Source organism: Neopsephotus bourkii, unplaced genomic scaffold (assembly GCF_033783945.1).
Source record: "Neopsephotus bourkii isolate Nb327-2 ecotype Australia unplaced genomic scaffold, CSIRO-AGI_Nbou_v1 NB_1638, whole genome shotgun sequence".
Lineage (NCBI taxonomy): Eukaryota > Metazoa > Chordata > Aves > Psittaciformes > Psittacidae > Neopsephotus > Neopsephotus bourkii.
Window position 1 is genome coordinate 4,720,200 of NW_026902113.1, and position 24,390 is coordinate 4,744,589.

General features: G+C 38.7%; 1 protein-coding gene across 1 annotated transcript in view; it reads right to left on the reverse strand.

The window, feature by feature from the left end:
- Positions 1-24,390, reverse strand: part of GUCY1A2 (guanylate cyclase 1 soluble subunit alpha 2) — a 143,397-nt gene that overhangs the window by 29,315 nt on the left and 89,692 nt on the right. The window contains exon 6 of the mRNA XM_061374456.1: positions 15,018-15,161. Within this exon, the coding sequence (XP_061230440.1) occupies positions 15,018-15,161 (144 nt within the window). The remainder of the gene's footprint in view (positions 1-15,017; positions 15,162-24,390) is intronic.

Here is a 24,390-nt window from a genome sequence, read left to right on the forward strand (position 1 = left end):
CAAAATTAACCTCATCTCCTGTAAACAATAGTCTTCATGTATGAAAAAGTGTAGGCTTTATTATTTAGTTATTTGCCATTCATTCTCATGCATTAAAAGCTTTTTTTCTGTCCAGGGAGCAAGAATGTCACATAATTTAGGTAACCAATGCACACAACACAACAAATGGCAATAATTGAGGAAGAGAAAAAGGGCTAAAAATCATTCAGCAAATGCTCAGAAATAATGACAGGTCTGAGAGCAGAAGAAGGATGTTCTAGTCTCCTCAATATGTTTATAACTAACAATTTCACAAGCTCCCTCCGAGCCCATTGAGGAAGAAATGGCAGTGCATAAGCAAACCATGAGGACACAGTTTAATTGTGGATTTCGCAGTGCTGGGTTAATGGCTGGAGATCTTAAAGTTTTTTCCCAAACCTACCAATTCTATGATTTTACGATTCTCTTCTATAAAATGTTGTAGGGTAACCGGGCTGAAATAAATACGATGACCTCAGCCATAGCAGACAGAATTTTTGCACTCTCTTTATTGTTGTTATCTGAGCAATCCTAGCTATTAAATGTGCCATTCCCTCAGAAAAAGAAGTCTGACATTTAACTGCAAACGTCTGTGACTCAAACAGGCAATAAATTAGACAAGAATGTAAGAACAACTGTATCGTATCACACCAAAAGACCATCTAACCCAGTACTGTGGCCCTGAAAGCAGACATACCCCTGGAACACAGAGGCGAATACACAAGGAATGGTACCCTACATATTTGTCATTGGAGCTGATATAGATTAGTCAAAAAAATTAGAACAGACTACTTTAAGGTAAGGTTTAGTAACAGTTTGCTTCTTTTGCGTAAATCACATTGATGATTCCAGCAGAAATGGTAACTCTAATTCTGCAAAGCGTTGTTTGTGGCTTGTGGCTACAGAGTGGGACCACCCTGCAGGACCACCCACCCTGCAGTAATAGCAGTAGTACAGCAGTTACTTCCTTTCCCAAAGAACTTCAGAACTTATTTGTAACTAAAAATCTTCTTATTTTTAGGTTGTTTTTTTCTTCTGGTAAAGGTTTTTATTACTTTTTTTGCCATCCATTTTCAAAATGCAGCACAAATGGACCTACTACAAAGTAAGTTGTCACAGAAAGAAAAACAAGTATACTACACAAAACTGACAGAAAAGACTTCTTTTTTTTTTAAGGCACATTAAGGATTTCATTACTCACTTTCCATTAAAATTAATGTAAGAGGTGTTATGACTTTCCCAGACAACTGAAAATGTACTCTTTTGTAAAGAAGATGTTGTGTCTCCCAGATGACCATCAAATATTAAAAATACAAATATATCATCAAATTACCTTGGTCAGAATAGCTAAAGAGCCTGGTGCAGTCTAGGATCTGTGTGTCTGGGGAGCAGCCTTGCTGGCTGGGGTCCCATTGGACAACTAGCTGTGCAGGGGTCAGCAACATGCCACTGCAGCAACAAAGGCAAATCCAATGCTGAGCTGCATCTGCAGGGGCATCGCTATCAGAGATAAGAGAGGTTATCATGCCACTCTACTCAGTGCTTGTCAGGCCATGCCTGGAGTACTGTTCTAGTCCCCACTTTCCGAGAAAGACATGGGCAAAATGGAGAGTGTCTGAAGGAGACCCACGAAGATCATCAAGGGGTTGGAGAACCTGCCCTGTGAGGAAAGGCTGAAGGAATTAAGATTTCTTCTCCCTGGAGAAGAAAAAGCTTGGTGGGACCTTACCACAGTATTCCAGTATTTAAAGGGTAGCTACAAAAAGGACAGAGGTTCCCTCTCCACAAGGAGACACATGGAGACGACAAGGGGCAACAGGTACCATTTGCACTGAGCAAGGTTTCATGTTGATATAAGAAAGAATTTTTTTTTACACTGAGATCAATCAATCACTGGAACAACCTCCCCAGGGATGTGGTAGAGTTCCCATTGCTGAATGACTTTTACCCTGGTTTAAATTTAAGGGAGACATTGAATACAAAAGGCTGTCCCAAGTTCCTCTGAAGCATTGGCATTTTTTTCCCAAATACTCTATGATGTGTCATATGAAAGGAAGCTGAAATACCACTAAACATTTAGTTTATGGATTTATTTATGACAGGAAATGCATTCTTCCTCAGGGAATGAAACTATTCTGAAACAGTTGAACAATGTTGCTGAACTTGTCAGCGTCAAACAGAAGGCCAAGTATAATCTTCCAGCATCCACCCCCCATCTAACTGTTCACTCAAATATAGCACAGTGTAATGACTCACTGTTTAGCATAGAATAATTACAACAGTTATGTGATAGAGTTTTTAAAGTGATACTTAAAACTGCAGACTTTGACTTTTCTTCTCAGAAGTGTGCATGTTGGAAGAAATGGGGAAGAAAAGTAGAGAATTGCCATTAACAAGTATACTTTCTTCTTACTTTTGCAGAGATGCTGGCAGCCGCTTCTAAAAATCCCATAACTGTGGATGCCAGAGTGTGAAGCCAGATCTGCATAAAGGTTAATGTATCTACAAGATTACCCAGCAGGGCTGAGTAAGACGCTGTTCTCCATGAGACAGCCCATAGGCAACTCTTCTCGAATTCTGTGCAAGACTCTGTTTGCAATCCAGCATCAGATAAGACAAGGACTACTGAGGTCTCTTCCTTGGAAAATAAAAAAGCTTTTGTGCCAAGGCACCTCTTTCCTCAAGTAAGCACAATCCACCCAGCAAAATTATATTAAAGGGACAACATAACTAACAGGTCACAGAGAGGAGAGCTATGCCATTTCAAGGTGTAACACAAGGCATGCAATATAAAAAAGTGCATGCAGCTCAGATCTGGGTTTTTTTATTTGCTGTTTTTTTCATTTCCACTGCACCTTACCTAAAACTATTCATGCAGAAAAAAAAGGGAGAGGGGAGAAGGAGGAGATGGCAATAAGCCCTTTCCTCAATCTTTCTCAAGCCTGCATCAGAGTGAAAGAAAAGGGAGCTCTGCTAGCACTGTCACCAAGGACATAAGGGCCCCAGCTGCATTATCCAGAAGGAACATAGAATCATAGAATAGTTAGGGTTGGAAAGGACCTTAAGATCATCTAGTTCCAACCCCCCTCCACACTGGAGGGCTCCTGAATGCATACCCCCATTTCTTTCTTGTAGGGAAAAGTCAGATTAAAGGAGGAGGCAGATTTGCCTTATTTGCTGCCAAAAACTGCAATTTATGGAGTAATCATGCTCCCAGATAAAGTAAAATGTTTGGATTAGGAGATTTAACTGTTTGGACTCCTGGAAGTGAAAGAAAGAAAATGAAGGGACAGGTCTGACGTAATGGTGGTTCTGAAATAAACATATTGCCCAGTTTAGAAAAGACTGTCCATAACTGAGATGACAGTAATAAAATGTCACTAGCACTGGACAGAAGAGGCTTCCTCAATTTCAAAGCAAGCAGACTAAAAGGCAGGTGCAGACAGCTTGGTCACTGAAGGGGGAGGCAGATGTTGTAGCAATGCAGCACAGGGCAGCAGCTGTCTGACAGCATCTCAGCAGCTGGAAACAGATGCTCAGGTAGCAACCACATCTACAGCTGCAAAGTGCAAGGCATTTTTCCTTCTAAATCCCACTCAGAGGCTTCTGGGATCACCTGTGCCGATTAACTCAGCGAGGTGGCAATTCAAGCATAGCAGCATATTCTGTTCATGCTTATGTGATCAGACTGCATAAAAGCCAATAAAGCACTATTTTAATGCAAAATCTGTTCTTGTTTATCAGTGTATTACTGCTTAACTTCTGTGAGTCCTTGTTTAGTGTATTATCTCATATCACTATTTTTATTGATTTTTTGGTTAATATTTTCCATCTCTTCCCTATCTCAGGAGATATGAAAAAATAGTCTTGTAGTTGACAGAAGAAACCTGACTTCTAATTTTCATATGACAGGAAGGCACATTGAGGGAAGAAGAAAACACTTAGGAGAAATGTTCGTCACTCAGCTACCTTGGGTTCCCTAGCCTAATTCTTTAAACGTTCATGGATAACTTTAAAATATATGGCTTTATGTCCTTTTTATATAAATACATAACATCATTATACACATGGCAATCCTCACTTTCTAAGGATTTTTGTCCATTGTTCCCTTTGTAAAAGAGGTAACAACGTCAACCTCCTGGAACTACTGTGTACACCACAGGCTTAATTATTTATTCACCAGGTGAGCTGCATTGCCATTGCTCTTGTTATTACTGCTTTCTTTTTGTCTGAATGCAGAGTCAAGTTTAACAACAACAACAGAAAATTTCAGCTTCAGCATGGAAGCTCTCCGGTGACTGGAACAGTCAGAACCAGAATGTGAAGTTTTGGCAGCTGCACAAAGTGCCCCAACATAAGCCCTGAGGCAAAACAGTATCAGAGAATATCTTCCATCCTAGATAATTAAGAATGAAGGGTTTGGTGGGTTTGTTTTGTTTTCTTGGTTTGTTTTGTTGGGTTTTTGGGGGGGTTTGTTTTGCCTTTGTTTTGTTTTGGCTTTCATAAAGGACACAGCTTCAACACTTTTACTCAAGGTTTTTGGTTTGGTTTTTTTCCTAGGTGGCTGCCCTAGCAACTAATATATTAACTATTCTGGTGCAGGTTTTTCTTTGATCAGAAATTTACCAAAATCTGGTAAATTTGCTTGATGACAATGTGGCAAGACATTTCTATGGAAGTTTTTGGGTTTGAACATTCAGTGTTCACAGCCATAAAGCACTTTCCATGGAAAATTCCCAATCAGCTCTACTACTAGTCAGACATCTGGAGTATTACTTGGAGGCATTTGTGTCTGGAACAACTGCTGAATCGTGAGAATCAGACTAGGGAGACATGTCACACCATGACCTTAAACCTAACCCCACAATCCAGCTGCACATCCTGTGGCCACAAGTCCCATGTAGGAAATCAAGATCTTAAAACCCTTGCAACTTTTCCCTGTGCATGTATATATATCACCTGAAGAAGGAAAATAAAGTATGTGCTTACTGGAAGGCATTAGTACAAAGTTACAAGCTAGGTGCTATCATCATAGACAGGTTATGTCTGCCTTAGGGAACAGGCCATATGACTGAATTACAGAGTCACTAAGAGTTGTGATCCTGTAATAGTTACTATGAACTATAAACAGTAGAAAAGTCCACAGGATGCCCTGGGTAACTACCCTGGTTTCTACAAACATGCTTTATCTTTGCCGTAGAGACAAGTACAGATAGAAAGGTGCTTGTGCTTCTTACTTGCAGGACAATTATGTCAGAGAAAGCACAGCATGAGAGGAGAATGGCCAGCTCCAAATACAAAACTACTTCTCAGTGGTCCTCAGATTATTAATTAGTTCTCTGCTTGTCTTTCAGGTCTCTTCCTGCCAGCAGTTAGAAAAATATCTTCATAGTCTTCTAATTAATTCAAGTTGGGGCTTACAGTGGGCAGCCAGTCTTGATATCATGCCCCTACCCTGCAATAGTGTGCACAACAGGCTGTTATGTTGTAGCTGTTAACTGTGAAAATCTACCTTTATCATCTACTGCAGACTATACCTGACTAAACCAAGAAATGCACGTTACCTGAAAGAGCAACCAATCCTTTGGGAAACCTCCCTGTTTTCAGAATAAATATCAATCTAAATTTTCAGACCAGCCTCTTACACAAAGCTGTGGTTGTGCACCCACTGGTCATATTAAACCCCACTTACCCTTGTTATTTTAGCACAAACACAGCAACACTGTCATACAGTGGGTGTAACATATAACTGGATAAGAAAAAGTTCTTTCAAAAGAACAGAAGTTGAGAATCATGGGTGTGGTTTTGTCTTTTTAAAGCAATTGCTAATTTTTGAAATCACACAAAAGGAAGCACTTGAGTAAAATGACTGGAGGGCTGAAGAAAGTGAATTTTCACTTAGGGTAGCCTAAAAAACCCTGCAGTTTTCCAAATGCCTTGCAATACAGATCAGCTCCTCTCATTTTGCATTTTATAGAATCATAGAATAGTTAGGGTTGGAAAGGAACTTAAGATCATCAAGTTCCAACCCCCCTGCCATGGGCAGGGACACATCACACTAAAACATATCACACAAGGCCTTGTCCAACCTGGCCTTGAACACTGCCAGGGAGCATTCACAACCTCCTTGGGCAACCTATTCCAGTGCCTTACCACCCTAACAGGAAAGAATTTTCTCCTTATACCCAATCTAAACTTCCCCTGTGTAAGTTTTAACCCGTTACCCCTTGTCCTATCACTACAGTCCCTAATGAAGAGTCCATCCCCAGGATCCCTATAGGCCCCCTTCAGATACTGGAAGGCTGCTATGAGGTCTCCACACAGCCTCCTCTTCTCCAGGCTCAACAGCCCCAACTTTCTCAGCCTATCTTCATACATGAGGTGCTCCAGTCCCCTGATCATTCTCGTGGCCCTCCTCTGGACTTGTTCCAACAGTTCCATGTCCTTTTTATGTTGAGGACACCAGAACTGCACACAATACTCCAAGTGAGGTCTCACGAGAGCAGAATAAAGGGGCAGGATCACCTCCTTCGACCTGCTGGTCACACTCCTTTTGATGCAGCCCTGGATACGGTTGGCTTTCTGGGCTGCAAGCGCACACTGAAGCTGGCTCATGTTCATTTTCTCATCAACCAACACCCCCACGTCCTTCTCCGCAGGGCTGCTCTGAATCTCTTCTCTGGCCAGCCTGTAGCTGTGTCTGGGATTGCTCCGACCCAGGTGTAGGACCTTGCACTTGACATGGTTAAACTTCATGAGGTTGGCATCAGCCCACCTCACAAGCGTGTCAAGGTCCCTCTGGATGGCATTCCTTCCCTCCAGTGTATCAACCAAACCACACAGCTTGGTGTTATCAGCAAACTTGCTGAGGGCGCACTCAATCCCACTGTCCATATCAGCGACGAAGATGTTAAACAAGACCGGTCCCAACACCAATCCCTGAGGGACACCACTCGTTACTGGTCTCCAGCTGGACATTGAGCCTTTGACCACAAGTCTTTGTGTGCGGCCATCCAGCCAGTTATTTATCCACCGAGTGGTCCATCCATCAAATTGATGTCTCTCCAATTTAGAGACAAGGATGTCGTGTGCGACAGTGTCGAATGCTTTACACAAATCCATTTTCAAAGGCACTGGGCTGAACTGAGGTATGAACTCTCCTCACGTCCAGGAAGCCATCACCAAGGCTGACTTTAGCTCACCACCTCCCAGGCGTGCTTTCAAGAAAATGTACCAAACTTCCTTCTGAGACATGCAGCTCTGAATGCTTTGAATGCCCTCTGAAGACCTTGTGCTGCCCTAATGTTGCCAATGAAACTAAGAACTCTTGCACTGGTTTGTTGGCAATTTTTAGTAAAAATTCTATTATTGTGTTTTGTGGAACTGTTCGCCATCTTTTAACACCAGGAAATTTCTAATTTGAAGTTATTCAGCCTGAAATACAATATTATATACATTCCAGAGTCTGATGGAGACATTAAGTACAAGGCAAAGTTGCTAGGAGACTACAAGTGGAGCAAGGAGCATTGCAGTAACGCAGCAGCTTTTCACACAGGACTGCATCAGGAGTCAGCCTTTCACAATTTAAAACAAAGCAGACAACCTTTTACTGCTTACATAAAGATGTACATTTGTGAGGACCACTAAATTGTTATAAAACCAACACACCGCAATCTGAATTAGAAGCAAGGCAAGAAACACTGATGAGGATTACAGAGACAACACTCACTAAACCATTCTTCCTCACTGTATGTTTGGAAATGGCCCCTTCATTTCAAAACTAAAAAAACCCATATATTCAAGCAAATTTGGGCACATTCATTCTACTTGTATTCTGGTCCCAAGTGCCACATTACTGTAATGCAAAGGGAAATACTTAATGAGTTGGCAGAAGATGCTACATGCACTAAAATTCATCAGCTGTTTTCATGTTACTTACAGAAGTGTGTCACTCTCATTGTGGACATGAGCCATTACAATCCACAGAGCCCTTTTGTCTCTTCTGTACCCTTACTCATGAGGCAGAGTCCATGCTTATTGAAATTTACCACTTGGCAAGCAGAGTTTAGATGTTTATTAAAGTCGGGCTTTCATTGTTGCAGTCATCAAGAGTGCAGTTATTTAACTAGACAACACAAACTGAAACTAATTCAGCTGCATGGCTGTAAAGTCACACAGCTGAGACATGCTACAGAAAAGGTTCTATTTGTAAAACATTATTTATCACTTATATGTGGGAAGTTGAAGCATAGAAAGTCTGGATCACATCTAAAATAAAAATGAAAAGGCTGCAACTGAACAAAGATTTGAACCTGTATTTTAGTTCAGCTCCTTCCAGTAGGATCATCCATCTGAGAGCTTATTAGCCTGTTCACCCCTGAGGTAGGACTTATCTGGCAAATATTCATTCAAATATTGCATTATAAAGTAGACACTGAGAGCATGTCAGATGAATACAGACTAAAATAGCTTGACGCTCTAGATTTAAAGAGGGAGCTACAGTAACAGCTTTAGATGTAGCTGTTCACACTGCCAGTGTTTGAAATTAGATGAGGTTAATCCCTCACAGGAAGTGGTCCCTCTACCATGCTGTTCTTCCTCTAGCTGATAGATGAAGACCGGCTCTTGTGTTGATAGCATTAATATCAGACTACACTGTTTGAGTGCATCTTATAATCCAATAATGAAATAAGTTTAGCAATGCATATTTGAAAGTTAGAAGCTGCAAGTGCATCAAGCACTCTATGTTGATAATAAAGAAATAATTGAGCCAAGGACCACACTATATGCCTTGCAGGCATACAGCCAAGGACTTGACAAGGTCCCATCTAACTCAGCTGAGAATAAATTAACTGAATGTATATCACCTAGATATTCTCTGAACTACTGTTTATATTATTTCATGACTTAGTCATTATTAGGTGAGCAAAAAGAAAGGTGAGGGTATGTATTTGCTTGAGTTTTTGATTACAGTGTTTACAGGCCTAATTTTAATGTCATTGTAACATAATCATTTAAAAGACACAGGACATTTTTCTGATGCAGAGGAACATATTTTAAACATGCTTTGAATTACTGTGGTAGGGCTCAATCATTATGTTTTGGACAGGATCGCCTTTACCCAACAAACCTACATAACTGTAGTTAATTTCAGCAGCTTCATGTAAACTGTTTACTTCTCTCCTGTGTATTCCCAACCCTGTATCACTTCACAACTATTAGGGCACCTTCATGAACTATAAAAGTAAGCAGATAATCTTAAAGAACAACCTCTTGGGAAATCTCATTAGTCAAAACCAGGTATGTTCTGCCAGCACAGCCCTTTTAACAATAAACTGAAAAAGAAGCCTTTCTGTTTCTTTCTGATATACACTGCACATTAATTAGACAAGATTTGAAGCATGATAAAAAGTGATGCTTGCAACAATATCCTGAGGGTTTTAGCACATCAAATGCAATCTACATTTTGACCTTTTTCTCTAAAGTTGAATTAGTTGAAAGCTCTGGGGAATTCTTCTTACAGTGTTATCTCTTGCTATTAAAATTAATGTACCACCGCTTTACCTAAAAAAATGTAGTAAAATTGGAAGCATATCCTAAATTCAAGTAACACTCACTTAAATGTAGGAGGTAATCATAAACCAATATTTTCAAACCACATCCATAAGGCAGTATGTACAATTATTTGTACAGAACCTCTACCAAACGAGCGCCTCTGGACTAAAGAGTGTTTCACTGAAAATATAGTCATAGAATCCTGGAATGCTTTGGGTTGGAAGGCATCTTAAAGCTCATCCAGTTCCAACCCCCTGCCATGGGCAGGGACACCTTCCACTGGACCAGGTTGCTCAAAACCCCACCCAACCTGGCCTTGAACAATGCCAGGGATGGAGCATTCACAACTTCCTCAGGCAACCTGTGACAATATCTCACCACCCTCACAGTAAATAATTTCTTCCTTATATCTAACTTAAATCTCCCCTGTTTAAGTTTGAACCCATTATGCCTTGTTCTATTGCTACAGTCCCCAGTGAAGACTCCCTCTTCAGCATCCCTGTAGGTCCCTTCAGATACTGGAAGGCTGCTATATATATAAATGTACATAATAAATATAAATGTACATCCAATTCTATTTGCACTGATGAGTCACAAGCCCTTCCTTTGTACTAAGGCCTTAGCTCATGCCAAAGTAATAGGATTTTGCCTCAAATAGAAATGAGTTTTAAAACATTCCTACAGAGAACTGAAGATTTCTCCATCACTCACAGAAAAATGATCAGCCCATTATCTGTTACAAATATTTCTTTTGAAAAGAGCAGACTGATGATAGAATTTGCGGAGGCTGCTATATACCATAGCTCACTTTCTGCAAAACAACATTTTTTCAGCACCTTGCAAATTGCAGGCTATTCACACAAGTACAAGGAGTGTAGTTTTGGTCTCCATTGTACTTGTGCTTTTCCACTGCCTTTGGCTCTGCTGGAAGTGTCAAATGACTGAGTACATGTCAGCTGCAGACCATGGTGCCCTCAACAGCACACCGTGAGCTCTGACTCAGGAGTATCACCTAGATATAAACCAGAGCTGCTTCATACACCTTGTTGCCATCCTGAGGTCCATCACTCTTTACTGGTTGCAGAAGCATGGCTCTAAGGAGCAGATTTTCCATCAGGTGCACATGGTTGTACAAACAAGGTATTTTTGTGATTGTTAATGAACGCTTTCAAAAAAACTCTGTACCTAGATAAAAACCTTAATTTGATCATCTGCAAATGCACTTGATAGGTGAAAATCTTAACCTAAATTCCTGGTTGTGTGATACGGTATTTTTTAGTTTGTTCATTTAAGTTTTTTCCCGAGCTTTTTGAGTCACCAAGTGTCATTTAATAAGACATACACTGCTATCACAGGGATGAACACATCCATAACTACAAAAAGTAAATAACTGCATTCTGGTGAATTTAGTCCTGAGATGAGAACAAAATATATCCTAAATACTATCCTAAATCTGAAGCAATTTAGAAAACACATATATTCCATAAACCATAATCATAAAGCCAGATACATCTAATTGAACAATCATCAAACACAAAACACTAAATTTCATATTTGCAGTTAGGTTTCCTTAGGGCTCAAGTCTGCAACCAGGAAAACCCAGATTCATTATGACATTGTTTAAAAAAACGTTCCCCCTAAGTAATGAGTCTCTTAAACATGCACTGAATCAGTCACACCTCGAAAACCTAGGGAATAAAACTGACCTCGTGGTTTCCAGTGCTGACCTCAGAGAGCTTAAACAAGAGATACGCCTCTGGAAAAGATATCACCTGCAAACACTAAGGAGAGTTCAGCATGTTTGCCTCATACTAGAAAACACAATCAGAAACAGAATCACTGTGCTGTAGCTATCAGCCTAATAACAGAAATCAAACTTCAAATAACTGTGGTGTCATGTACTGCATAAAATGGCTGATAATCATTTCTTTGTATTTAATCAGGGCTTATCAGCCAGTCTGGGAGAGAATGAGTAGAAAACAGAACCCACTTTTTCAGTCCTGATGTCAGAAAGTCCCTTATTTTCAGGAATTATGTTTTGAAAAATTGCATCAAATTTACTGAAGTAATTTTCTTACTTTTCAAAATAGCTACTAGACTATCCTGAAGAATAAAGCTGGAATTTAGTCACAGAAGCTCATGAATGCTGTCAAAGATACCAAATCTTGGGCATGAGGAAAACTGCCCTCTGATTTCAACTTCTTTTCAAATATTCCAATACTGATGTAGGTCTTTCAGTACAACAGAACAAAAGCTGTGTCAGCATTCTATATTCAACCCATTCAGCAAGGACTCAGGAAATACGACTTCTGCTTGTTTAACATGAATCACAGATAAGAATTAAGGTCAAAATATAGTCAAAACACCATGCTTGTTTTGTCATCCATATCAACAGGACCAGCCCAAAGTAACCACATTATAGTACAATTTCATTGACTATTTAGAAGTCAGGCCACTTATAAATGTCTTATAGTCTACATTGTGTATTTTGCATCTAATGCTAATGAAAATTTAAATATTTTAATAGAAAGCTTTAATTGCAAAATGTGTTGGACAGTAAGTTTCCTACTATTGGTTATGAGCTGAGTCCATAGTAACTGTTATACATACTCAGGGGTTTCTTAAACTTCAGGCAGTTTACAGAACCAAGTCAAACTCCTGACTTCATATAAGGCAACCCAAAAGTTAAATCATGTATCTAAGAGCATTGCCCAAACACTTGAACACCAATCTGAACTGACACAGCTTTGCGACATTCTTATACACACCGAACATTTGTTAACGGGAATCTATAGCACAATGGGCATCTTCACGGTTTTTTAAGTGAAAACCTGGCAGCTAGCAAAAATAGGGATCACTGAGATCTGAGGTAAAGTCATGCCACCTCAATTTAGAAATAATGCATATGTTTTGAACTGTGATGATCATTGACATAACCACTAAGAAAAGCTATGCATTCTTTGCCATTTGTAGGAGGACTCATCTGACAAAGTGTAGAAGCTTACGCTGTAGACATCCACATTTAGGCTAAGTCCATAAACTTGCCTTACAGACAACTGAGAAAACACATTTTTAGGGCGTGATTCATCTCATCCTAGAGTAGACACCTAAACTAGGACAAATTGAAGCAGACTTCTCCAAAAGTCCTTATTTCAATTGTTTTACTGGGCAGACATACATGAGAGAGGAATACTAGACTTAATAGATTTTAAATCAAATCAAGATGCTGCTGTGAAAGACAAACTTTTAAACACAATTCACCAGTCTAGGTACAAAAGTAACAACAACAGTCTACGATATCACCATCCCTTGTCCTGAAATCTACTGCACCTAAAATTTAAGACAGAACACCTAACACACACTGAGGAGCTTCTCAGTACCTCTACTTTCAGCTTAAGTATGATGAACTAACCTTTTTCTTCTGAATTTTGAAAGGAGTTTATTAGTACTTTTTGATATTTTTTTTTTGGCATTTTATTCTCTGCAAGCATTTTTCCTTTGCACTGTCCTTATTGTCTGTTTTTATAGGGTTTCTTATGCAGCCACTGAAATCAGGAGAAATTTTCTGAAAAGGTTACAGGTGGTAATGAAAACAGTCACAAACTGTGACTCTCAGATTAAAGCATACACCTTCAAAATTTCCCTGTATTTGCAGCAATCACTCAAAAGGAAGTGAAAAGATGGAGAAGATCTGGAAGACAGCTCTCCCAGAATGTGACAGTGTAGCTTGAATGTATTAATCAGCTATAGACACCAAAAGAAACAGAGAAATCATCAAGCAATCTAGAAAATCTATTTTAATAGGATTAAATTCATACCAGCTTGAAAATACTATGCCCTCTGTATCTTCAGACATTTGTCTTTTAACGCTTATTCTGTGCTTGCTGAGTGTCCACATGAAGCTTTAAAAAAAGTTTCTTCAAGATCCATAGTCCCAGACATTTTTCAGTAAGCTATTCTTTTGAATATGTGGACATTTTTCAATAATCAAGCAAGTATTTTATGTTGACATTAAAAAAATATATCAGCAGCAGCACTGATGTATAAAATAAAAATATTTCACACAGAACTCAATATATTTGCATTCAAATATTGTGCTTCCATACTATACTTCATGGAATTTCTAGCTTGGTTGCCTTGCATCCACATTTTCCCTTCTGGGCAGAACAATTCATTTGGATTAAATATTTCTTAATTCACCATACATAAAGAGTTCAAGGAATATAGTTCAAGATACGACCTAACTAATAGAAAGAGTTTGAATGCGGAATTTGATTGCTCAAAGAGCAGCATAGCAACATCCCTGAACACATATTTAAAAAAATTACCTTCTTTCTGTCAAGTTTTAAACCTTCAAAACAGTCTTTCAGTATTTGGAGAAAAAGAAAAAAAAAAAAAGAAAACAAATCAGCACCATCCTCATTTTTTTAGCAGACATGAGGAATATCAGTTTACAAAGTGCATTTGAACTATGGTGTAAATCATCCCATGGGAAATCTGTCCAGCCTTCTCATCCATTCTCATATGGCTTTTGTTACAGGCTTTAGACAGTGTTGAATAATTGTTCTACATAATACCCACATTTTCCTTGAAAACAAAAGGGGAAAACAATTTAACCACAAATAGGAGTACACTTAATGAAAACAATGTGTAACCTAACCCTTGAAAAAGAAAGGCACATATGTATCTCCATGGTTCTTCTTCCATGCTGAATCTCCACCTCCGACCTAAACAATACCAATTTCAAATACTAGAGGCTGCAAAGTTGATATAAGATTAAGAAAAGCAAAACACCAGTGTAACTTTAAAATGGTACAAACGGACATGTTGTTTTCCACTTCCTGCTATCTCCTATACCAGATTAGGAGAAGGAGCTGGAGTAGCATGGGAAGGAAGCACATTACAACTGAGAAAAAGAACCCAGTCTACACATTGTTTGTTCTTTTATACAGGTCAATAAGTATTCAGAAAAGAGGCATGTGGTCCCTTAGAGCCACAAAACTCTGAGTGCCCCTACCCTAGTACTGAAGTTCAGATCAGGAGGCGACTTCCAAACTGAATTTCCCTATTGGCATTGCATGCTGTATTTTGGCTTGTAGCATGAGACAGTCATGGATCATGTGAATTGTCTTCTCCTACTAAACTGAATTGGAGGCAGAGCATCGGGAGTGCATTTAATACCCTCCAGCCACAAACAGGCATTCAACACATTTGACAAGGTGACAGCTAGTCTGTGTGGTCCACTGTGCTTACTAAAGTAAGGCATATCTTACATGATTGTTGATGGGCACCAGTGAAATATATGCCCATAAGAAAAGACTGTGATATATTGATACAATTTTAAATTCTCCTATCAGTAAACAAATTTCAGCTGACAGAACATGACAGAATTAATCAGGTCTATGTACCTCTGACTACCTAAGATTAAAGAGAAAAGCTGTTACCTTAATAGGGCTCCCATCCGGAGTAAGAACCTCTTCTGAAAGCTCCATCATCTTCAGTGCCATGAGGGCAATGGCTTTAGCGTGACTAAGGCTTTTCTTATGAAGCCCTGCTGCAACACAGTACGCATCACCTATTGTTTCCACCTGCAGTAATCAGACAAATCAAATGTTCAAGTATGATAATAAGAAGAAAACCCTATGATTACTTATCTGCAATCAAATATCATTGCTTAAAATGTGTGAGCAAAACATCCATAAAATAAGCAATTAGACAACGGAGCATAATTACCTGAGTTTGCAAACAGGTGTAGTCAAAACCTGACATGTGATTGCATAGTGGTTCATCACCATTATAACCAAGGAAGATCATTACATCTAGAACAGTGTATGCCATCAGCTGAGAGATGACAACATTTTCCCATAGCAGTAACACAGAAAACTCTGTTTTCCTAAATGAGAAACTGCTTACAGCTTTGACACCATCCTGGCTGATTTTGCTGTTGGGTTAGAATAGCACCACATGATTATAATTCATAATTATTATTTGCTTTGCTTGAAAAATATATCAGGAAGAGAATTAGAAAAAGCAAAACATCACCATAAAAACCAGTGAAGAGTCTATAACTTCTCATTAGCAGGTAGCTTTTCCTGGTATAGGGATAATTTTCAAATAAATAGATGCTACTGCTACATACTTTTGGCTGTACCTGTCTCTGTTATTTTCAAATAAGAATTGTGACCTCTCTCTACTACGCAGGCTACCTGACTGAATTTCCTACCTTCAGGCATCAAGTTCAGCAGTATGATCCCTCTGGTCTTTTCAGACAGGCCTTATCTCTCTCTTATCCTTTATTTCCTTTGAAGAAAGCTGTCCCTCAGGAGCAAGTGAAAGCAAAAGAAATTACAGAAGCCCACTGGATCTGGTTAAAGTCAGCCTGAGAAATACTGAAGCCCTCAAGTTCTGCAGCTTTATTATCAGCATTGTTTTGCACTCTGCTTGCCCACACAGTTGCAACATGTTCTGCACACAGTCCGTTAACACATGCCCAAGAAGACCCAGTCCTCGCAGATTCATTCCAGTTTAGCTGTGCAGCTAATCTGGCTTTCACCCTGCCCACAACGCTATAGGAATGCCAGTAAAGGCTTCAGCAAAGACTTGCGTGAAAAGAAAGGAAGGAGTTGTTCAGGGAACAAATACAGCTTCTTCTTCTTTCTGCAGGGATTCTACTTATATTAGTAGATAGAGCTCTTCTCAGATTAGTTTCGAGAACTGGAAATAGTATCTCAAAAACTAAGCATTACAGGTAAATGTAATCCAGAGCATGAATCTAGAACAGCAGTATGAGCAAATATTTCCCATCATCAAATATATAGAACCTGCTACAAGTCCATTGCCAAGTTTGGCACCTTATCCTTTCCTGCTGACTGTGCAGGAGGATATATATAAGAAGCTGAGGGTTTCTCAAGAGCTGAGAGCTGAGACAGCTGTTAGCACTCCCTCATCACTTTTGGAAGCTTCTCATAGTACTTGTATATAGAAAAAACATATAGGAGCAATCAATACTGCTGCCTGCCACCTGTTTTATACATGCCATATCTCAGGATCTCTGTCCACAAGAAGTAGAGTTGCCAACTCCCTGCAGTTTAGGAGGTTGTCTTTCCAAAGACAAGTGGATGGGCAAATACATTGCAATGGCTGGTGAAAAATGTAGAACTAGGGAAGTAAACACACGGGCATAATGAGAAAAGTATCAGAAGTTAAAAAAACACTCTGGATGGCTAAGAAATAGATGCTAAACATATCCCTAAATCAGAAGGAAGAGTACTGGAAATCCACTGTCATTCTTAAAGGTTGTGGACAAATATAACCAGTTTGAATAGAAATAAAGCAGTTACTACAAAAAGAGCTGAATCTATGATGTGAAATACAAAAATTAAATACAAATGTTGAATGATTTAATTTCAGAATAACTTTTCCACTAGAGATAGTTGTATTACACCACTGTAAGCAAGTACAGACCTGGGTCCATATCATGTTCCTGAAATGTTAACGTGAAACAACTCGTCCTCTTAGCTTGTTCCCATTTGGAAATTTCCATAGCTGTGTAAAATAATTTAACAGCTAAACTGCATGCACTGAATGAGTAACATGATTGAAGTTTCATTGTACGTATCTGTGTACTGCCAGAAAAATTGGACCTAAGCTGCCTCATGACTTTAAAGTGCTTGTCCCCATGAAGTTCCTCTGACAGTAATACTGGAAACCAGGGGAATGGTTAGGACAGTTGAGACCAACCTGGTAGCTGAAACTGGGTGTGAAGACAACTGATAAGGCTGTCCAATGGTTTATTATTCTGTGGCCCTGTTTTCAGCCATTACTAAGATTTTTCCCAACTAAGCATTTAAGCTGAAAATTCTATGCTGAATATCCTCCTTTAAAATTAGATTTGACAAATTTTCCAATTTTTTCCACAACTGCTTTTTGGGGTCTCCCTCTTCGCTCTTCTTATAAGCCCACTTTATATATTGGAAGGTCACAATAAGTTCTTCCTGAAGCCTTCTCTTCTCCAGGTTTAACAATACCAACCCTAAGCATTCCCTCATAAGAGAGGTGCTCCATCCTGCTGATCAGGGCTGTGGCTCTCTTCTGGACATACTCTATCAGGTCCACACCTTTCTTGTACTTCAGACCCAAGAGCTGGAAGCATCATTCCAAGTGGGGTCCCAGAGTACAGGGGGAGAATCACCTCCCTTAACCTGCTGGCCATACATCTTTTGATGCAGTCCAGAATATGGTTGGCTTTCTGGGCTGCAAGTGCACGTTGCCAGCTCATGTTTACCAATATCCGCAAGTCCTTCTCTGCAGGGCTACTCTTAACCCGTTATACCCCAATCTATATTAATTTTGGGATTACACTAACTGGGTGCATGACCTTGCACTTGGCCTTGTTGAACTTCATGAGGTTATATTAGGGCATTAAAATAGAAAGAGCAATGAGAGCAATATAGATTTTCATTGCACTTTAGGATTTCAGGCTTGGCCTGTCAGTGAGTCAGATGTGCATGCTCCTTGGCTTAGGAGCAAGAACTGGACCACAAAAACAGAGCACTGATGATAGCTCACGCCCAACTATCTTCTGGGTAGATCCTGGAATCCCTCTGTGCACCAGAGAGCAACTTACTCCATAAATAGTCAAGTAAATGTCAACAGAATTAAGAGAAAAAGAACATACTAACCAAGGTGGCTAAAAATAGCAGCTGTCAGATCTGTTTGATGCTCTTTAAGATGATGATAGGCAGCAATGAAACTCCAGAGGAAATCTCTACCATGTGATAAACTAAATTCTGAGGGTTTGACATTGCAATGTGACTATTATAGTGCATTATTAGTGATATATTTGATTTTTATATCCTTCCTAGATACCTATGCAGGAAAATGTATTTTGCACTAAGGCTGGAAAACATTATCCTGCTTTTTTTAAAAAACTATATATTGTTTGGAATATTTCAACAATTTTTGTATACCATTGACAGTTTTAAGTTTACTAAGTTTTAGTACTTTTTTGTTCTAGTTAAATTATCATTTCTTACTGCTATTAATATTTCTAGCCATTCACTGATAGCCTGATATATTCTTACCTACTTTTCATTCCCTTTTGCTGATTTACCATGTCCAGGTTCACTGGAGCTTTTGTTAATTGGGAATTAATACTTGCACAGTTGAACAGAAGTGAGGATGAACTTAGATTTCAAAATTAGAATAATCTATTGAAAAATGTAGGATATAAGTTTTATTCTTCATTAAAAAACAAGTCAGGTAACAATGCAGTTACTTACACTGCTATAGAAAGGCCTTCTCTAAAGCCTTCTATAAAACCAGGTAAAGCCATTGGAAATGCCCGAAAGATTTTCAGTCAGGCCTTCAACAAATCAAATATTAAGATTCATAATCAATTGAAGTAGTTGTGTGTACTCTACAAATCAGAAAAAGCTTCTTGGTAGACATCCTGATGCTGCTGAATACTGTAAAGTGACAAGGCTTAAGACTTGCAGCAGGAAGCAAACAATAGTATCTTCTACTTTTGAGAAGTCATTTTGTGTTATTCCTCAGTAGATACTATACGTCTCTTTTAGACATGAACAGTACTTATTATAGAATTTTAAATCTAAAGTTATTGTATTATAGACACATTCTTATTTTATACCAGTTTTAGTTGGAATATAATTTTCAGATGAATCTGGTAGTCAGAATGCAATTTCTCCATTTCCAATGTGTATAGAAAACAGAGGTTAATAAACTTTCCCCTGGGCAGCTCCAAGAGGTCTCTTCTAATTACCAGTAGCTAAACTGTGTTGTGCTGTGTTACTTAACTGAGAAACTGGAAGTTGTAGTTCAGTGATGTGCTCCGGGTACAAAGTCAGGGTGTTGACTCAGTGACAGTTTAGAAGAGAAAATGTGGTGTATCAAAATAACATCACTGCTTCTTTACTCTTCCTTGTGAATGCATGAATATGCACCAGTCATTATGTATATGAACCTCTAGAAGTAATGAAGGAACTGAAGTGTCACACTTCATTTCTCAGGGCTGCACAGACATGGGGAAACACCATTTTGTAAGTGAAACCTGCAATGGCAAATTTAAAGATTTTTGTTGAAAAAGTTCAGGAATCCTAGAAGTCTCAGGAATCTTGCTAGCAACTTTTTCAAAGCACAACTTGGAAATAAACATAAAAAAATGTAACCATGGGGGTCACTCTTGTGGCAATTCTAACCTGAAATTCCTACTGCAATAAGAAACATTACATCCACTGAAAGAAGTAGCTGGAAGGAGAACTGGCTCTAGTTTTAGCCCTGTCTCTTTCATCAGGTTTGCTGTAAAAGCCTGATACATAATTTGTGTTATAACTGTTACAGTGGAATACTCATTACTATTACTTTCTTTTTCTTTTTTTTTTTCCACATAACAGCCATAAATGTGTTTAATTTATGGGTTGCTCCTTTTTTAATGGGTTAAAGTATACCCATCTCAAGAAGGATTCTTTGCTTATGATCAAAACTAAATACATAAAAAAAAGACTCCAAAGGGTTTAAAAATTCAGAAATTTATGTCTTCCTTCAGGGAGAAAATCCACCCTTAACACCCTTGTAGATTCTTCCCCTTCCTCTGAAGGCTACTTGTGTACTCTTGTTCCCATCTCCAAAATTCTCACGGCAGTGCATAGGTGTTTATTATCTTACTCCTAAGGATTATAATATTTAGTAGCTATTCACCCTAAAATATTCTATGCCACTGTTTCTATGGACTGCTAAATGCTTTTTTGTAAAATAAATAGATTGGCAATAAAAAATTGTATTGTCTTCACTATAGAAATAAATACCATTAGAATATTGTCATACATAAATAAGAGCCCTTAATACAGGTTGCACTAGTGATTTTAGTTTGAGTTGGCTGTCCCATTCAGATAAAACTAACTGCTAATGGAGCCCTTCTCAAGCCAAACCCATTCAAGGGACATTCATCATTCAGCACCTATATATATATATATATATATAATAATGACCAGATTTTTCTTTGTTTTTTTTTTTTTTTTTCCTCACAAGGCACAGGAAAAGAAAAATTACAGTGCAGTTCTGGATGAAGAACTACATGACAGTCCTGTGTACCCTGATGATATAAAAGTGAATGCAGGATTACTTCGGAAAGTAAATACGTAAGTATTGCATAACCATCCTTTGCTCAAGGATGCTTTTCCTTTAGAAAAGAAAACCTTTCAGTGGTACATGTATGAGGAAAGACATTATGCTGTCTAAAGTTTATTTGGTTTATTCTATTAGCATGTATAGATTGCCTATATCATACACACAGACTTCACATAGAATAACTAAACCCAGATATTCTTCAGCCATGTCTTGATTCCTTATCCTTCTTTTATAGAGCAACAGATATTTCTTCAAATTCAGTTGATTTTTGACATGCATCAAATCCTGCTTGTGGTCTGAAATGTTTCTGTTATTATAATCACCAGAAACATCTATTTCCAAAGTAAGTACTGGTTCATAATCATTATATTTTGAAGTTGGCAGGAAAATTTGGAGTATTAAACTGTTTCTTTTTGCTCCACACCCTGTTTACAGCCACAGTATACAAAGTGTATATGCTATATTTAGCTGAAGAGAAGCTTATTACTAGACTGCTTCTTATCACTTCTGAGGAATCTGCCAATAGCCTGAAACTCTGTTAGTGCTGAGAGATAGTCTATAAAATTTAATTTTATAAAACTGAAATAATAACAAACAGCAGTTGCAGTGATACGAGTTTCCTCTTAAAAAGCTTGAGACTGATAAAAAAATAGAAATAAGCAGTAGAGAAAAGAACTTAGCTATCACACTTCAGTGGTCTTCTTCCTTAAACTTTTCCCACTGAGAAAACTATTTTTCTGGTTTGGGTGTAGGTTTTTTCCCCACAAAGAACATTATTCTCCACCTTAAAATACCTACCTCTCCTTTCACCTGTTGCCAATGCATGTTTCCCCTTTTCCCCACAAATACAAGACACTGTTCCAGGTGCATGCAATCTGAACTGATTGGTTAGCACCTTTCAAAATACAGTATGCAAGGAAACTATCTGGAATTCAACTGAGTAAGTATGCCTCTCTTTTCTAATAAAATCTATGCTTCTTTTCCTGATAATAACATTATTTGCACTCTGATCAAGCCCGCAGTTGATACCACACTGGGTGGGACAGTCTGTTTGCCATCCTAAGGGACATAAACAGGAGGGATAAGCTGGCCAGCAGGAAACCTAAGAAATTCAACAGGGATATGTGCAAAGTCTTCCCCCTGGGAAGGAATTTCCCTGGAACTGATACAGCCTGGGGCCAGCTTCTGAGGAGCAGCTCTGTGGGAAAGACCCCGGGGGTTCTGATGAGCACTTGGGCCAGCAGCACATCCTCAGAGCAAAGATGGCCAATGATAGCCTGGGCTGTATGAACAGAGACTGGGGAAAGTGGTTATTCATTCATTAAATGCATTCATTAGATGACACCTAGACATTGCACCCAGTTTAGGGCCCCTCAGTACAAGACAGAGATCAATAAACTGGATCCAGCCCTGTGGAGGGCCATAAAGATGGTGGGAGCTGAAGCACCTGCTCTGTGAAAAGAGGCTGGGGGAGCCTGGGCTTGTTCAGCTTCTGGACAAGCAGAGACGGCTTCAGGGGAACCTAAGAGCAGCTCCAGTGACTGTGGGAGGTCTTTGAGATGACAATGTGGGCTCTTAATCCATAATCCTTATGGGTTAGGAAAGAGGGAAGCCTGTGAAATTTACTGACCATAAGGTCTCAGATAAAAAGAACTTTCCAAGTTTTTAAAGAATAATCAAACCTTTCTGCAGACAGCAAGGATTTTAATAGGTGCTTCATCAAATACAGTGATAAAGAACATAATCCTTGTATTTTAGGGCATAAATCTCAAAATGACAATGCTAAAACAAAGTCTGCTACATGTACCTGACATTTCATAACTAGCTCATGGGGCTTTTTACTTCTTCAAGTATCCATGCTCAATACTGTCAAACACAGACCATTATAATGCACTAGCTACAGCAGTTTCTGCTATAATCCAGACTTTAACTATTTGCTATTAGCTATACTGATATCTTTTTTTCTTTGTATTTTATTATAGATAACTTTACTGCTCAGTTGAGTCACAGAGTTGCGTTGTTTGGGGCTGCAACACTACAGTTTCCTTGGTGATTATCTAGCAGATTAGTATCTGCCAGAATGTCAGCTTTTCTTTATTGTTCTCCAGTGATCATCAGTAAAATTACCACCTCAGTTTCCATGGTTGATGAAATGCTGTTAATATTCCTCTTCTTAGCTAAAAGTGAATAGAATCAGCAGTAATGTTGAGGACCCTTGAATACTCCATTGCGTCTTACAGTCAATCCTACATGTTATTGATTATTTCAATGGAAGGGAGTAATACATAGTTTTTTTGACCACCATCATCATATCCATTTGCAAAAGTCATGGGAAGTCAAGCTTTGAATTAATCAGTAAAGTATTCTAAGGAACCCTACTGAGAGACAGCACAATACTCCTGTTCTGTGGTGATGGGAGTTACTCTACTTTCCATTATAACAAAAAGCAATGAAATTAGGAAAGAAATAACTTGGGTTGATGCTGATATTATGAGAGAAATTAAAATGCAAAGAAACTTTATTTTACTCAACCAAAATGCACTCTGCGTTAAAAAACATAACATGGCATAAAACTGTAATGTGATTAAATAACTAAAACTAAAGGATGCGAGAACTAGATGGCACAAGCAGGAAAGAAGAAATATTTCAACCATATAGGCTGCAAGTTATTAAGATGTAGACTACACGGGTGAGTTTCAGATCACCTAACCAGAGATATCTCTAATAAAGTAATCTGAATATGAATTATTCACTCTTAATTCTTTACATAATCCGTGAAATGTAATGAACTCTAGCAGTCATCTGACCTATGCTAAGCATCTCCTTCAGGAAAAGATGAATCTCAGTCTAAAAATGATTAACACTTACCCTATAAAACCATACTTACCTCTGCTGACTGTGAGAATAGTCTAGATGACTACTTCTATGTTATAAATAGCATTGTTTCACCTCTGTCCCAGAACAGCAGGAGAGAAAGAATGAACAAAACCATGTGAAGAGACATAAGGCAGACTGAATATGGAAGTTCACTGAGGCAGGTAAATTTTAGAAGTAGGACAGTGCAAGTTTTGGGAAATCAAAGAGTCTTTCTGGAAAATTAATTTTTAGATGGACAGATGAGCCTTTCTACACTCCATATGACAGTTTCCTTTCCACTCTTAGAGATTAATCCAGGTTCAGAACACCATTTATTGGAGAATATGAAGTTTAAGTGATTCTTATGATTACATTAACAAGAAAATCAATGTCTTCTAGCTTATTAATTTTGCTCTGAAGACCTGGAAATAGTTTCTTAAGCAACAAAGTCAGGCTATGTCCCCAGCTGTCTCTTGGAACAAGTGCCATCCATATAGTCAACCTGGACTTAGAAAGCATATCTTAGCTTCTTGTACACCTAGGTTTCATTTCCATGGAGCATATGAATATTTAAGGAGGTGGTTTCTTAAGTCTCATCCCAGAATGAAGCCAGGATTCAGGATGGGAATGCACCTGGAACTGGAAGCCACAGACTGGGAAGGCTTAGTTTGTGAAACTCTCAGAAGACTCCAAGTGAGCTGTTACCTTCTTATGGATGGCAGACCCTGTGATTTTGGAAGTGCACTACAGAGTGCATGTTCCTGCTCACATTAAGTAACCCCATACAAAAAAAAAAGATTGAACGAGTGTGTTGAC